At 43.3% G+C, this 18,082-nt stretch overlaps 1 protein-coding gene across 3 annotated transcripts in view; it reads left to right on the forward strand.

The window, feature by feature from the left end:
• The window catches only part of RHBDF1 (rhomboid 5 homolog 1), a 202,584-nt gene that overhangs the window by 52,077 nt on the left and 132,425 nt on the right, over window positions 1-18,082 (forward strand). For all 3 annotated transcript variants that reach the window (XM_040357023.1, XM_040357020.1, XM_040357021.1), the window contains exon 3: window positions 5,606-5,740. In XM_040357023.1, the coding sequence (XP_040212957.1) occupies window positions 5,624-5,740 (117 nt within the window). In that variant the 5' untranslated portion in view covers window positions 5,606-5,623. The remainder of the gene's footprint in view (window positions 1-5,605; window positions 5,741-18,082) is intronic.

An 18,082-nucleotide genomic window follows, 5' to 3' on the forward strand; every position in this document is an offset into this window, starting at 1 on the left:
TTTGAAGCAAATGACGTCCCTGCGACACGACGCGACACGACTCCATGCGGGTAGCGCAGAAAATTTGCGGGGGCGCAGGACAAATACGATGCCCTGCGCCTACGTAAAAAAAGTGCAAGGCTACCTGAATCTGGGTCACTGAGTTTTGATTTGGATGATCCGTACCGCACTCAATAGTGCACCAAGTCCGCACATCACTGAGGTCAGTCGCAGGATCGTCGCTGAAATCACTTTCTGTGTCTGATGACGAATTTCCCAACGAATCGTTATCACTCAATTCTGCAAGCTATTCTGTATCGGTATTGCTGTTTTCTAGCAGCTCAACAAACGCTTTTAAGGTAGAGGCACGCTTTTTTGCCATGGTCATTCTTCAGTTTCCAGGCAGAAAGTACAGTAAAACTGCAGGCAAGGGCACTGGACAAAGCACTGGGGGGCAAACTAAGGTCAATGTATTTTATTCAGTAATGTAATCCAATAGGATTACAATGTATTGTGTGTGTTGTGACTTATACTATTTGAATTTTCCGCCGGTTCCACCCCCCTGCGTCGCAACGCTTGCAGGGAAGGAAAGCCGGAACACACAGTGCATCAGGCGGAAGATCCGGGAGTTTGCGGGAGTACATCACGGGATCCCGGGGACAAGGTAAGTAACCTCTTAGGATCCAGCAATGCAATCCTGAGTGTGGCTCGGGTTACCGGGTACTGAAATTTCACCCCGAGCCACACTTGGGAATACTGCCAAGGAGGTTAATAAAAGTGGGCCACCAGGTCCTTAAAGTGGAACTTTACTCTCTGAGTCAACATTCAGTGATTTTTCAACAAAATAAAGCATGAAGACATGAATGGAGGGTGGAGTTTGCGTTGAATTGTAAACATTTTATCAAATAGCATTTTTGGGTTGCGGTGCTCAGATGCAGTGAAGGTCCGCTGTAACTATAGTCCCTGTCTGCCGTGGTCTCGCTGTACAAAGCGCATCTACAATGAGAGCCAAGCACCCCATATCACAATATTATATATACAGCATTTATTTTTCTTCTGTGATACTTTCACACCAGGGATCTTGATATGCATTTTTCTGTGTTTTGAAATATAGACAATATACTGTATAGGTAACACAATTTCTTCCCTTGTACTATATTCTGACATGTTGGAGGCATGTTACGCATACTGCTTTTTTGTTACATTGCCCAGTATGCCAGTATGGTGCCCTTTAAGATGAATGGATGGGATACTTTAAAAGTACAATGTATATGAGTGTACATAAAGTCTGTTACCATATATGTTATCTTGTGAAAAATGCCTAAATAGTAAATAAACATTTCCTTTTGTGTAAAATGCTACATACAAAAAAGTAATAGTGGTGTGTGTTTTTTTTTTCTATTTGTTTTTATTGGTTTGCTATAGTTGGTTTGTATTAATGCTATATCAAGATATTTCATTAAGATGTGTTTTTGGGGTAATTTGTTAGATGGTCCTTTGTTATGGAGCCTTTATGTTATACCTGATAAATTAGGAAATTTTACTGGAATGTTTCTTTACATTTCTTATACAATAACACTGAAATGAGATACATACAAGGGACTTCTTGTTCTAAACTACATTTTACACATAAATAAGTTATGGTCCTGGAAAGGCATTTGCAAAGCAAGTGGATTAAGGTTAGATAATGGCGATGTTCCATTATAATGCAGTCCTAACCTTTCCAGTGCATTGTTTCTGCCTGAGGCATCTAGCAGTAAATATGTTATCTTTTCTTGTTCAAATGAATGATGATGTTGTTTCCATCACTCACCACATAATGTCATACAAAAGGAAGCAACAAGTTGCTGGTTTAGGTAAACTTTTAGGCTGGGTTCACACCATTGTGGTTTACCGCATCCGATTCGCAACAGCAGGACATTTTTACCGTCTCTCTATGGAGCTGGTTCACATAGCTCTGCAGCGGGTCCGGTGCAATTTACACAAAAATGATGTGCGTCTTTGGTCAGTTTCAGGTTCAAATTTAGCCCAAAATTCGGGCTGAAATCGGACCTGAAATATTGAACCAGGATGCACCGGACCGCTGCTGTGAGCTGCATGCAGCTCATATGTGAACCCAGCCTTAAAGTATACTTTTTATCAGGAAGTAGAAATAGTGTTAGCCATGGTTTGCCTTCACTTTTCTTTTGTTTGCTTAGTGTCCAATTTTTACAGCACACCTATTATACAACTCCTTTAAAAGGAATTGCAAAGACATGTATAAGTGTTATAACTAGGGCTGTTACTGATTAAAATTTTCGTGTTCGATTAATCGATTTTTATTTTAATCAATTAATCGACTAATTTCGATTAATTATAACGCACATACATTTTTCGGATCACCACCATATATAGTGCCCACTGTAATATCCACAGACATCTCCCCCACTGTAGTATCCACAGACATCTCCCCCACTGTAATATCCACAGACATCTCCCCCACTGTAATATCCACAGACATCTCCCCCACTGTAATATCCACAGACATCTCCCCCACTGTAATATCCAAAGACATCTCCCCCACTGTAATATCCACAGACATCTCCCCACTGTAATATCCACAGACATCTCCCCCACTGTAATATCCACAGACATCTCCCCACTGTAATATCCAAAGACATCTCCCCACTGTAATATCCAAAGACATCTCCCCCACTGTAATATCCACAGACATCTCTCCCACTGTAATATCCACAGACATCTCTCCCACTGTAATATCCACAGACATCTCTCCCACTGTAATATCCACAGACATCTCCCCCACTGTAATATCCACAGACATCTCTCCCACTGTAATATCCACAGACATCTCCCCCACTGTAATATCCACAGACATCTCCCCCACTGTAATCCACAGACATCTCCCCACTGTAATATCCACAGACATCTCCCCCACTGTAATATCCACAGACATCTCCCCCACTGTAATATCCACAGACATCTCCCCCACTGTAATATCCACAGACATCTCCCCACTGTAAAATCCTCAGACATCTCCCCCACTGTAATATCCAAAGACATCTCCCCCACTGTAATATCCACAGACATCTCCCCCACTGTAATATCCACAGACATCTCTCCCACTGTAATATCCACTGACATCTCCCCCACTGTAATATCCACAGACATCTCCCCCACTGTAATATCCACAGACATCTCCCCCACTGTAATATCCACAGACATCTCCCCCACTGTAATATCCACAGACATCTCCCCCACTGTAATATCCACAGACATCTCTCCCACTGTAATATCCACTGACATCTCCCCCACTGTAATATCCACAGACATCTTCCCCACTGTAATATCCACAGACATCTTTCCCACTGTAATATCCACAGACATCTCCCCCACTGTAATATCCACAGACATCTCCCCTACTGTAATATCCACAGACATCTCCTCCACTGTAATATCCGCAGACATCTCCCCACTGTAATCCACAGACATCTCCCCACTGTAATATGGTCCACATCTCCCTCACTGTATAGGAAGATTAGTGCTTGCTTAGTCTTACCAGAGAAGTGATGACATCAGCGCGCCGCTCTAGGCTCACCTAGGCCGCCGGGTGGACCAAGATGGTCGCCGTTCCGGGAGCTAGGCCGAAGCCGCGGCCTTTCCTATGGCCGAGGCAGCAGCGGAGCTCCGCGGATTACGTGGTGTGCCGATCCGCATATGGTGACCCGTTGGATCACGGATCATTTACGATCCGTTGCACCACTAGTACCGATCAAAAGAATTTTGATCGATCAAAATTTTTTACGATTAATCGAGGAATTAATCTTTAATTTCCACAGGCCTTATTATATCATTACATAAATATTACATTAATATTCAGTTTTTAGTATCATGAACTTATCTCCATAACCCTTTAATTTCAAGTTATTCCTGGAATCAATTTACCAAAATTTCAATAAAACCTGAAAAATGATGATGTTATAACTGTTTTTATATATATATGAAATTTAAGTTCCAAAACGTATGCTCCATACACACGATCGGAAATTGTGACGGAATGTTGGCTCAAACTTGTGTTGCATACACACGGTCACACAAATCTTGTCGGAAATTTGACCGTCAAGAACGTGAAGACGTACGACGAGCCGAGATCAATGCAGTTCAATAGGCAGAACAATGAAGTTCAGTAGGCAGTTCTGCTCTTCTGCTTGATTTTGAGCATGCGTGTTTTTTTGGGCGTCGGAATTGCATACAGACGAGCAGATTTTCCGATAGGAGTTTTTTCCGTCGGAAAATAGAGAACCTGCTCTCAATCTTTTGTTGGCGGAAATTCCGACAACAAAAGTCCAATGGAGCATACACACAGTTGGAATTTCCCACCAAAAGCTCACATCGGCCTTTTCTTGTCGGAATTTCCGATCGTGTGTATGGGAAATTAGGCTGGGTCCACACTGAAGCACAGAGCAGCTCACAGCAATGGTCCCTGGGGTGCGTCCCTGTTCACCGTTTCAGGTCCAATTTCAGTCCGATGTGTGAACTGGCTTCATAGAGAGCCGGTCACAATCTCCTGACATGGGAATTGGATGTGGGGAAACCCACATCAATTTTGCAGTAGTGTGAACCTAGTCTCAGACAAAAAACTTCAAAAACAATTACAACTCACCTAAAATCATATTATTTTTCTGTAAAGCCCTGTACACACGATCAGTACATTCAATTAGAATGGTCCGAAGGACCGTTCTCATCGGTTAACTGATGAAGCTGACTTATGGTCTGATGTGCCTACACACCATCAGTTAAAAAAACGATCGAGTACAACGCGGTGACGTAAAACACAACGACGTGCTGAGAAAAATGAAGTTCAATGCTTCCAAGCATGCGTCGACTTGATTCTGAGCATGCGTGGGCTTTTAACCAATGCTTTTGCATACTAACCGTCAGTTTTGACCGATCGGTTAGGCGTCCATCGGTTGATTTTTAAAGCAAGTTCTAAATTTTTTGACCGAAGGATAACAGACCGATGGGGCCCACACACCATCCGTTTGGACCGAAGAAACGGACCTTCAGTCCGTTTCCATCGGTTTTGACTGACCGTGTGTACAAGGCCTAAGGGTTCAGGTAGGTACACATACACACAATAAGATTTTCCGTTAGGAAAACCTTGGATGCTTAAAATTGTCTCACACAAAAGTTCTCGGAACCTTTGACCGCCAAGAACGCGGTCAAGTACAACACTACGACGAGCCGAGAAAATTAAATTCAATGCTTCTGAGCATGCGTCGAATTGTCTCCGAGCATGCGTCAAAATTTTGTACGTCTGATACGATCAGATTTTCGGATAGGTATTTTTTCCGTCAGAAAATTGGAGAACCTGCTCTCAATCTTTTGTTGGCAGAAATTCCGACAGCAAAAGTCAGGTGGAGCATACACACGGTCGGAATTTCCTTTCAAAAGCTCACATCAGACTTTTGCTGTCGGAATTTTCGATCGTGTGTATGGGGCATTACATATTAGGAACACATAGCTTTTCAATTTCCACATATTTTTGGCATTAAAAGCCAAATCACAGAAATTCTGTTCTGGGCTTAGAAGACATATTTAACGTTAGAAATTTGTTTCTTGTTAACAGGTAAAAAAGAAAGCAAACATGACAGAAGGTCGTCGGGATAGCACAAGCAGTCTACAGAGAAAGAAGCCACCATGGCTAAAATTAGAGATACCATCTGCTCCTGTTATCACAACAGAGGAACCAACCTTTCTGCAGGTAATATATCACTAAAGATTTAAATGCATACAAATGGTCTTTCTAATTTGCACTTTGCACTTTGAATGACAATTGCATGGCCATGCAACTCTGTACCCAAATCAATTACTTTATCATTTTTTCACACAAATATTTGGTGGTAATTAATCACAGCTGGGTTTTTTTTTTGGCAAAAAAGAAAAAAGACCGAAAATGTAAAAAAAAAATAGTTTTTCTTAGCTTCTGTCAGAAATGTTTGTAAATAAGTAATTTTTCTCCTTCACTGATGAGGCTGCACTGATGGGCACTGATGAGGCTGTACTGATGTGCACTGATGAGGCGACACTGATGTGGCACTAATGAGGAGGCACTAATATGCAGCACTGATGAAGCAGCACTAAAGGGCACTGATGAGGAGGCACTAATATGCAGCACTAAACGGCACTGATGAGGAGGCACCAATATGCAGCTCTGATAAGTGGCACTGATAGGTGGCACTGATGGACAATGATAGGTGGCACGGATAGGCAGCACTGATGGGCACAGTTCAGCTGCATTGATGGGCACTGATAGGTGGCACTGATGAACAATGATACGTGGCACGAATAGGCGCCACTGATGGGCATTGATGGGTGGTACTGATGAGCAGGCACTGATTGGCACTGAAAGGCAGCACTGACTTGCATCACTGATGGGCACAGAATGGCCTCACTGATGGGCACAAATTGACATCAATGATAAGCACAGATTGGTGTCACTGATGGGCACAGATTGGTATCACTGATGGGCACAGATTGGTGTCACTGATGGGCACAGACTGGTGTAACTGATGGGCACTGTTGGGGTTGCACTGATAATCAGTACCCTGATGATCAGTACAGGTCGCTCCTGTGAGAAGATGCCGCTGATCGGCTCTCATCTCCTCACACTCTGTCAGTGTGAGGCGAGGAGAGCCGATAACGGCACTTCCGTGTTCACATGTGAATGTATCATCAGCTCTTTACCAAGATCGGGGTCGCGCCATGTCCCAGGGACACAGCGCACCCACTATCGCTGTGCTGCTGCTTGCCCCTAGGGGTGTGCAATCACAGTGAGACTGATCGACACAATAAGGTGACGACCCAGAACAAGAATGCATCCTGCCCGCCGTCATTTGTCTATACAGCGGGTGGGAGGCGGTTAACCACTAGCCGACCAGCCACCGCAGTTATACGGCGGCAGGTCGGCTCGGCTGCACGAAATCACGTAGGTATACGTCATTTCGCATTCCAGCCATTAGGGGCGCGTGCCCGGCGGGCGCAATCACCGCCGGGCACCCGCTATCGCTCGCTACAGAGCGAGAATCAGGAGCTGTGTGTGTAAACACACAGCTCCCGTTCCTGTCAGGGGGAGAAATGACTGTTCGTCTGTTAATACAATGTATGAACAGCGATCTGTCATTTCCCCTAGTCAGTCCCACCCCCCCTTCAGTTAGAACACACCTAGGGATTAACCCCTTTCTCGCCCCATAGTGTTAACCCCTTCCCTGCCAGTGACATTTTTACAGTAATCAATGCATTTTTATTGCACTGATCGCTATAAAAATGCCAATGGTCCCAAAAATGTGTCAAAAGTGTCCGAAGTGTCCGCCATAAGGTCGCAGTACCGATAAAAATCTCTGATCGCCGCCATTACTAGTAAAAAAAAAAAATATTGCTAAAAATGCCATATAACTATCCCCTATTTTGTAGACGCTATAACTTTTGCGCAAACCAATCAATAAACACTTATTGCAATTTTTTTTACGAAAAATATGTAGAAGAATACGTATCGGCCTAAACTGAGGAAAAAATTTTTTTTTTATATATTTTTGGGGGATATTTATTATAGCAAAAAGTAAAAAAAAAAAAATGTCAAAATTGTCGCTCTATTTTTGTTTATAGCGCAAAAAATAAAAACCGCAGAGGTGATCAAATACCACTAAAAGAACGCTCTATTTGTGGGAAAAAAAAGACGCCAATTTTGTTTGGGAGCCACGTCGCACGACCGCGCAATTGTCAGTTAAATCGACGCAGTGCCGAATCTCAAAAAATGGGCAGGTCCTTTACCTGCATAAAGGTCCGGGTCTTAAGTGGTTAAAGCCTAAATGTAGCTAAAATTAAAAAAATTGAAAATCAGCACAAGGGGCATAACTTATAGTCAGTGGGATGTGTCCCTTGTGTTTATTCCTCTTCTGTTAGCAGAAATCTTCCTGTGTTAATTCCCCACCCCTGCTGCCATAATCCTCCGGTGTAGCGGGGCTTAATACAACTAAGGTGCTGTGATAAGCCCTCATCAAGAGAGCCCAACCATGCTGGCTCTTTCCACCCTGCTGCTCCAACATGTATGATTCTAGGCACAGTGGGACCATCCTGCTGTACCAGATGTCCCAGCCCACACTCTGCTAATGGCTCCATGGTGGCTTGCAGTGCGCCTACTGATGCGTCTGACATCTGAAGCCTGGAATCATGTTTTCATATGTTCATAGTGTTCTAGAATCTTCCAAATCTCTATCAGGTGGGGTTGGCTCCTCCACACTTATGGTCCAGATTGAACATTTATTTACTGAATCTGAATGCAAAGGCACACCTTTGTGTCCTTCTCCTGTGTATTCTGTATCTGGTCTTCCTATTGGCCCTAGCAGCCTCTGAACCATCAGCCGCAGAGATTCTATCTGACTCAGAACAGTCTTTTCTGGATAAGCTTGCTTCTGAGGAGTTTCAGTCTTCTACCTCCCATTTCCAAATTGAAATGTAATTTCTGCTCTTTTTGATTCTTTGAGTACCACTCTGAAATAAGGAACAGTCTGTTGCTTTATCTAGTACTGTTCCCAGTCTGTGGTCCATTAGAAGCCCTCAGGCCTCGTACACACGACCGAGTTTCTTGGCAAAAACCAGCAGGAAACCGGTCGTGTGTACATTTTTCGACGAGGAAACTGTCGAGGATCCCGTCGAGCCAAAAAGAGAGCATGTCTTCTTTTTCCTCGACGGGAATGGAGAAACTTGCCTTGTCGAGTTCCTCGACAGCGTAACAAGGAACTCGACGAGGAAAACGATGCGTTTCGCCCATCGAGTTCCTCGGTCGTGTGTACGAGGCTTCAGACCACCAAGTCAGTCCCGGTGTTTCTCTTGTTGTTCAAAATCCTCCTTTGGGGAGATTTCAAACACACATTCAAGATATTTGCTCCCTATTTTCTTATTAGCCTTGTATCTGTTTGCAAAAGACTGTTAAGGAGCGGCCTGCGCCCACTGTGGATCCAGCAGTGCCCAGGCTTGAAACAACGGTTCCAGTGGAGAATGCACCTATGTTTAGGAACCTAAGCAATATGGAGTTGAAAGCCCTCTATTTCTGTTCTCATTGATGGGTCCTGAGCTTCAGCCAGTCTTGGCTGTGACTTTTACTCTACCTGACTGGTCATAATCTATTTAAAGTGATCTGGTCACCACTGTCATTGAGCAAATGATTGTAGCTTTAAGCTCTTGCTACACATGGCCTTTGAAGGACAATGTCTTTTTGGATTCCATTAATAAGGGTGCTACTGGTGGCAAAAAAGCATAATTCACAGTCTGGGAAGGATATTTCCCAACTGGAATTTATGAAATTAATTTTAGTTATTCTACTCCTGTAACGTCCAAGTCCAAAACCCCAAGCGTGGCCCCCAATCCACCTGCAAGATCCTGGACTCAAAGCCTGCCAAACCATCAGATAAATCATCCTTGGCAGGAAGGTTCGCCATTTTGATGGGACATCTGCTATGTTTTCGCAAACACCTTGACTGTTTTTATCCCAGATGCTTGGGTTCGGGAATTGGTTTTCAGGGGCTTCCAGCTAGAGTTTCACTCCCAGACCCCTCTAAGGTTTCTCCCCTCCAACCTTTCTGTGTCCCTGCACAAATTATCATATTACAAAGTAGCTCTCTCAGGTCTTTTGAAGTTCCTGTGGCAGGACGGTTTCAGGGGTTTTACTCAAAAATGTTCTTGGTTCCCAAACCCAAAGGGGACATCCATCTTGTATCTCAAAACACTGAATGTCGTTGTTTAAGTTCATAAATTACACATAGAATCGTCTGTGCCCGATGGCTTCAAAGTCTGGCTCTGGAATCAGGGAACTAATTTCTTCATGTCTTCTGGAAGATTCTTATGATGGATGTCAGCCTGTTCTGCTGAGGAGGAGTCCTTGGTACAATGTCACTGCAGGGGACTTGAATGTTCCAGGAATCTTATCTGCTTATCAACATCTTGGAGCTTTGAGTGATTTGGCTGTCCCTACAGATTTTCTCTGTAGTGCTGGAGGGTCGTTTTATCCAGATTTAGTTGGATATTTCCATGTTAGTGGCATACATCAAACAACAGGAAGGAAGTAATTTTCAGCAGCAGGAGAGGTACAACAAATCCTGTCTAGGTAGGAACTTCACGTTTCAACCTTGTCCCTCATTTACATCCCAGGCCTGGACAATTGGCAAGCAGACATCCTCAGCCAGCAACCTCTGGACCTGGGAGGGTGATCTTGACACCTGGAAGTGTTCCTGGATCTGTGTCAAAGATGGGGAACACCAGACATAGATTTTCTGGCCTGCATATTCAGTAGAAAACAGGTCAAGTACAGGGATCCTCTAGCGAAAGCAATGGAGGATGTGCCGAGTATGTGGATCACAACACCCTGATCTATGCCTTTCCACCCCTAAAACTTTTTCCTTGTCTGCTTTGCAGGCATTTCGGTGTTCCTTTTTTCTTTTTTCTCTGCATTGGCACTGACAGGTGTGGTAGTTTAACCTGGATTCGGCTCTTCCAAATCATGTGGATATTTTGTCTCAGGGACCTTTTTAGCATTCTGCTTCACGGTCAATGACTTTACAGCATGGTTGTCGAAGCCCAGCTTCTGAGAGACAGGGGTATCTGAGTCGACGATTCCTACAATCTTAAGAACTGCTAGGTCTACTTCTCAGGGATTCCCTCTTAGGCCTCGTACACACGACCGAGTTTCTCTGCAAAAACCAGCAAGAAACTTGCTGGGAGATATTTTTTGCAGAGGAAACCGGTCGTGTGTACATTTTCGTCGAGGAAACTGTTGAGAAACTCGACGATCCAAAAAGAGAGCAAGTTCTCTATTTCCTCGACGGGAATGGAGAAACTTGCCTTGTCGAGTTCCTCGACAGCCTAACAAGGAACTCGACGAGGAAAACTATGTGTTTCGCCCGTCGAGTTCCTCGGTCATGTGTACGAGGCTTTAGAGATTCTCCACAGGACAAATCTTCTTAATCCTCCAGCTGGGTCTGGACTAGCGTTTGGCTCTCGGTTCTATTAAGTGTCGGGTCCCTGTGCTTGCCATCTTGTTTTAGATATCTAGATATTAGAACATTCACTTTAGAATTCTTCCAAGTAGTTTCCCCCCATTTGTTCCCCTGTGACTCTATTACGTTGCACAAGGTGGTGTTGAAGTCCAGAACTTCCTTCCGCCACAAGTTTTTACCTGTCACCTTAACAAGAACATCCTTCTACCTCCACTCAGTCCATCTAAAAGGAGATTTCCTTCCATTGCATTTACTTTTTGTACTTGAGGGACGCAAGTGTTACTCCTCTGTATAATGAGAATTCTGTTGATACTGCTTTTCTCTAAAACTGAGGCATGCTGGTAGTAGTAAGGGATTATCCTGGTCTGATCTACAGCTTTTTTGTTTTCCAGTGTCCAGTTCCAGGAAGCAGTATATTTGAAATGTTTAATCCTATGTCCTTCAGTAGATTCCAAAAAAAAAAGGATTTTACAGTACAAAATCATATTTTCTTGCAGCCCTACTGACCAAAGGGGTCAACTGTACAGCAATCATAAGAGATCTTGTTGCTTTTTCTGTAATACTGCACCCCAAGTGTTATGTTTAGTGGGGCACGTTGCAAGAAAACAAAGGGGTTGATTTACTAAAGGCAAATCCACTTTGCACTACAAGTGCAATTGGAAGTGCAGTCGCTGTAAATATGAGGGGGACATGCAAGGAAAATAAAAAAACAGCATTATTGCTTGTACATGGTTGGATGATAAAATCAGCAGAGCTTCCCCTCATTTCAGATCTTCCCTTCAGATCTACAGTGACTGCACTTCCAAGTGCACTTGTAGTGTAAAGTAGATTTGCCTTTAGTAAGTCAACCCCAAAGCCTGCATGCAGACATTGGGAGGGTCCTGCACTATTATGCTGCTGCTAGTTTGGTTACTGATCTCCTCTTCTTAGTAAGGAAAAGTTGCTTGCTCTGACTCCTGTTAAGTGAGCCTGTTATTATTTTCACTGGTTTGCAAAAAGTGCAGGTTCACCTTATGCTTAGCCTTATATACCAGGGGATAACATAACCCTTAGGCTGGGTTCACACTGCCGCACGGAGCAGCTCACAGCAGGGGTCTGGTGCGTCCCTGTTCACTGTTTCACGTCCGATTTCAGTCCAGATTTTTGGCTGAATTCGGACCTGAAACAGACCAGAAGACATGTAGGATTCCTGTGCAATTGAGAGATGTCCAGAGATGTCTGAAACGGCTCCTTAGAGAGCCGGTCACAATCTCCTGACATGCAAATTGGATGCAGAGAAACCTGCATCCAATTAGCAATAGTGTGAACTCAGCCTTAAGTTACCTTCCGAGATAAATACTAGGGGGGTTATTTACTAAAACTGGAGTGTGCAAAATCTGGTGCAGAGCTGCATAGAAACCATTTAGATTTCAGGTTTATTTGTCAAAGCCTAATTCAATTTTAAGTTTGAAGCTGATTGGTTACCATGCACAGCTGTACCAGATTTTATGTGCACCAGGTTTTAGTAAATCTTCCGCTATGTTCCTTATTTTGTGCTAAAGCTATAAGGACTGAAAGAACACAATTCGATTTAGAAATCCCTGAAAGCTAGTTAATAGATGCAGATTGTGTGCCAGAATTTACTGTTTTTTTTCCCAACCAGAACATTTCCTCAGGCCTCGTACACACGACCGAGTTTCTCGGCAAAAACCAGCAAGAAACTTGCTGGTTTTTTTTTTGCCGAGGAAACCGGTCGTGTGTACACTTTTCGACAAGGAAACTGTTGAGGATCTCGTCGAGCCAAAAAGAGAGCATGTCTTCTTTTTCCTCGACGGGAATGGAGAAATTTGACTCGCTGAGATCCTCGACAGCCTAACAAGGAACTCGACGAGCAAAACGATGTGTTTCGCCCGTTGAGTTTCTCGGTCGTGTGTACGAGGCTTAACACGTGTTCTTTACAGGCTGACCTAGCTGACTGTGGAGATACTTAGCATATGTTTTTTAAATTTGAGCATTTGTTTACAGCCAAAGTCCTTATATGAATTTCTGTAAATAGTGTAGTCACTCCAAATCCAAAGCCCTATTTAAAAAAGCTACAGTTAAAGTGTTACTAAACCCACATCAGTAAAATCAGTCTGTACTGTATATGCAGTAAAGCATGCTTGTTATACTCTCTGTGGATCCTAAGTTTGGCCATACACGTTTCGAACCTCTGCCGGTGTAGCAGGAACCGGCCCAAGATTTGCACCATCGTTGGGCAAGCTGAATGTACGTGCCCCCCCTGCCAGGGGCAGACAATAGCTTGGCAGGAGGGATTGCCCTGTCAGCACTATGGGTCCAGATTCACAGAGACTTACGCCGATGTATCTACTGATACGCCGTCGTAAGTCCAAATGTGCGCCGTCGTATATATGCGCTGATTCTTAAAATGAGATACGCCTGAATTTTGCCAAGATACGACCGACGTAAGTCTCCTACGCCATCGTATCTTGGGTGCATATTTACGCTGGCCGAAAGGGGCGCTTCCGTTGTTTTACGCGTTGAATATGTAAATGAGCTAGATACGCCGATTCACAAACGTACTTGCGCCCGTCACAGTAATCTACGCCGTTTACGTAAGGCGTACGTCCGGCGTAAAGATAAAACACCTCTATAGGTAATGGTATGGACGACGGAACAGCCGTCGGATTTTACGTCGTTTACGTAAGTCTTACGTGAATGGGGCTGGGTGGAGGTTACGTTCACGTCGTTGCCATTGAGCTTTCGTATCCTACGGCGTAAATTCGACGTGATTCTGCGCATGCGCCGTTCGTTCGGCGCTTCATTTACATGGGGTCACGATTAATTTCAATACAACACGCCCACTACCAGCCTACTTTGAATTAGGCAGGCTTACGCCGGCCCATTTACGCTACACCGCCGTAACTAAGGGAGCAAGTGCTTTGTGAATACTGTACTTGCCTCTCTATGTTACGTCGGCGTAGCGCATATGAGATGCGCTACGCCCGCACAGAGATACGCCGATCTCTGTGAATCTGGCCCTATCTGTGTTGAATGGGAAATTGTGCAAATTTCCCTCTTGAAACCTTTGGTTACAAAATAATTTTTTTTACACCTTGTAGGGCCTGTCTAAGGGGTTTACATTATGTAAAAAGGCTGTTTTGATCCTGGCTTCTCTGATCCTCCCCTTCTTCCACAGACTCCAATCCATCTCCTGATAAGACAGAACCTTTGGAGTCACACTGCACATGCTCAGTTTTGTGTGTGTTGCTAGAGAGTTTTTTTTCCGGGAGGGTGCATGTGATCAGCACAGGGCCAAACAGCACTAGAGTAGAATGAAAACTCCTCCTACAAGCTTTAACCAGACACTGATAGAAGTCACAAGACTGCTATATACTGATGATGAGGAAAGATATTTAGCAGTTTATATTTACTAAAACAATTGCATTTCCAAGTTTTGTGTATTATGGGAGACAAGGTTTTGTGAATGCAGGGTCCTGGGGTTAGTAACACTTTAATATATTGAATATGATACAAAAGTTGGTACATCCGGACATTGACTGCATGCTGTTTCCTGTTAGGTATATCAGTATAAAGCACGGATGGAGATGATACTACGCACATATATCAGCTTTTAACATTCACTTTTTGTACTATGATGGCCATTAGTGCTACAGGTATGCTTGGTAGACATTGGGCAAAAAAACAGTACTTCCTGACATTTTTAAAGATTTTTGAAATATTATAATTTAAGAGTTTTGTGTTCCAGGGATGTATTGGGTAAATACACTCCTTGCAGGTCTAGTTCAGGTACAGCTTTGCTAAAATGTCAGGTAAATAATAAAGATTGCATCTTAATATTTTGTATTATCATTAAGGCCACATGTAAAGCCATAGGCTACTTCCCCCTGCTTCACATCTCCCGCTGTCTCCTTAGCCCAAAAGCCTGTTGTTTTACAGGGCTCAGTAGCCCAAGCTAAAATTTACACCCAAATAAGCAAATAAAAGCAGTGACATGCCCCTTCTCTTTCAAACTTAATTAAATCTAGAACTCTACTAAAATTAATCTTAATTGCCTTTTTATTAGTAAAGAGAAATCATTTTGCTCAACTTTGAGTCTGCCAAGGGAGCTACAGATATAAATAATACAGTACATTGGAGGCAAGTTACCATTTTTAATGTACATAAAGGTGATGCAAAACAGTAAGCAAAAGGAAAAGAAAACAGTAAGCAGTAAGAAAAGTTTAATATAGTTTGCAGTTTCTGATGATAATGCAGTGATGTCTGCTATATCAAGTTTATACTCTCTTTAACCACTTATGCCCCGGACCATTTTGTTGCTAAAGGACCAGGCCACTTTTTGCGATTCGGCACTGCGTCGCTTTAACTGACAATTGCGCGGTCGTGCGACGTGGCTCCCAAACAAAATTGACGTCCATTTTTCCCCACAAATAGAGCTTTCTTTTGGTGGTATTTGATCAAAAATATCCCCCATAGAAATATATAAATAAAAAAAATGTCCTCGGTTTAGGCCGATACGTATTCTTCTACATATTTTTGGTTAAAAAAATCGCAATAAGCGTTTATTGATTGGTTTGCGCAAAAGTTATAGCGTCTACAAAATAGGGGATAGTTTTATGTCATTTTTATGAATAATTTTTTCTTTACTAGTAATGGCGGCGATCAGCGTTTTTTATCGTGACAGCGACATTATGGTGGACACATCGGACACTTTTGACACCATTTTGGGACCATTGACATTTTTACGGCGAGCACAGTCATGGAGCTCAGGACCGGGTCGCACGACCCGCGGCTGGGCATCTTAAAGGAGACATACCTGTACGTGATTTTGCCCAGCAGTGCTGCTCTGCCGACGTATATTGGCGTTATTTGGCCTTTAACCCCCTGAGAGGTAATCCCGAGTCTGGTTTGGGGGTGAATTTTAGGACCAAAAGCGGTAACCCCGAGCCAGACTCGGGACCGCCTCGCAGTGTCCACAGGCACAAGTTACTTACCTGGTCCCTGGATCCTGAGATGCCTCCCCGCTATGTGATCGAGCGGTGTCCTCCTCGCTCGATTCACAGTGCCGAGTGCCGCTGAGCTCCGTTCTCTGCGACGTTATGACGCACGGGGGTGGAGATCGGAGTCAAATTTAAAAAGGTAAGTAAACAGACATTTAAACAAACATTCAAAAGTAAATAAACACAATACATACAGTATACTGTAATCTTATAGATACATTTTTAAAAGCCTTTACAGGTTACCACATTAGATTTACAGAGGAGGCATGGTGCAATTGCTGTTTACATATGACGCCAGACCAATGCTTGCGTTTGCCTTTGCGCAAGAGCAGGCGGGGACGGGGGTGTTTTTTTTTCTTTTTTTTTAATTATTTCTTTTTCCTTTTTATTTTATTTGTAAAGCGTTCCTTCCATTTTTCTTACCGTTTTTATTCTTATCTCAGGGAACGTAAATATCCCCTATGATAGCAAAAGTTAGTGACAGTTACTCTTTTTTTGAAAAAATTAGGGTCTATTAGACCCTAGATCTTTCCTCTGCCCTCAAAGCATCTGACCACACCAAGATCAGTGTGATAAAATGCTTTCCCAATTTCCCAATGGTGCTGTTTATATCCGGGGGGGACATTCCCTCCCACTGCTTGTAAAAGCAGTCTAGAGGCTAATTAGCCGCTAGGATTGCTTTTAAATGAAAGCCGATCGCTGGCTGAAAAGAATGATACCAAGATGATACCTAAACCCGCAGGCATCATTCTGGTATAATCAGTCAAAGTCCAGCAACATACTAGTACGTTGATGGTTCTTGTTGGACTCTTGTTAATCTTTTTTTTCATGCAGCCTGTTGGCTGAACGAAAAAAAGAAATTGATCGGTGGGTATGCCCACCATTAGAATACCTTCCTTCATCCACCCACTTCTAATGATGGGCATGCATGCACCATTTATATATGCCGAAGCATGGGGGCATCCTGCCGCAAAAAAGTTATGTGACGAAGCATGGGGGCCCCTAATGCCCCCATGCTTTGGCATATATGCTCTTTTTTTTAACTGTGGTGGTGAAATCACCTCCTACAGCATTGGAGTCACGACTTTATGTATCGTGGGAGCAAACGCTGTTGCTGTCAAGCTAAATAAATCCGCGCTGCAACTGAATGGTGTACCTGCTAAGCAAATGATGGTTGACATTAAAACAAAGTAACATTACAGTATAACAGTAAGATCATACCATACCTGCAAAGCAAATACCAAAAAAAACACGCAACCTGTGCCTAAAATATATATATGCCGAAGCATGGGGGCATCCTCCCGCAAAAAATTTATGCCGCGTACACACGGTCGGACTTTTCCACGGGCAAGCCTCCGTCGGAATGTCGACCGTATGTACGCGGCATTAGGAGCAAAATCCTCCGCCCCTAATGCCCCCATGCTTCGTCTTTATGAGTCACGGTTTTATGTATCGTGGGAGCAAACGATGTTGCTGTCAAGATACATAAATCCGCGCAACAGCTGAATGGCGTACCTGAAAACAGTAAAGTAAATTACATACCTGAAAAGCAAGCATTATAAAACACAACAACAATAAAACATTGCAGAATAGAATACAATAAAAAAGAGAGAATAGAGAGGGAGAGAACAATAAAACAACAACTATTTTTTTTTTATATATATTTTTTGTGTTTTTTATTTTTTACTTTTTAACACTTTTTTTTGTAACTGTAACTGTTCAATTTTTCGGTTCCAGGTTTGGGTCTCTCAAAATGCGATGGCATCTTGGGAGACCCTGTGTAAGTGTGTCCTAGCCTGTGAAATGCTGTACCCTACGCTAAAACTTCACTAGTGTGTGGTAGCGTTCAAAACATTTCCCAATGCAAAGACCAGGATTGTCAGGACAGAGTGGACAATAATAACAGGTGTCACGCTTTCTACAGACACAACATTTTCTTTGGGGGGGCTTTTATTGGGTAGGAGTACTCTCGAGGACAAAAGGGAAATGCCTCTCATGCAGTCGGCTTACTGCATTTGGTTGGGAATGGTGAGGTGCAGAACCGCCTGGATACAG

This window comes from Rana temporaria, chromosome 6, assembly GCF_905171775.1.
Source record: "Rana temporaria chromosome 6, aRanTem1.1, whole genome shotgun sequence".
NCBI lineage: Eukaryota > Metazoa > Chordata > Amphibia > Anura > Ranidae > Rana > Rana temporaria.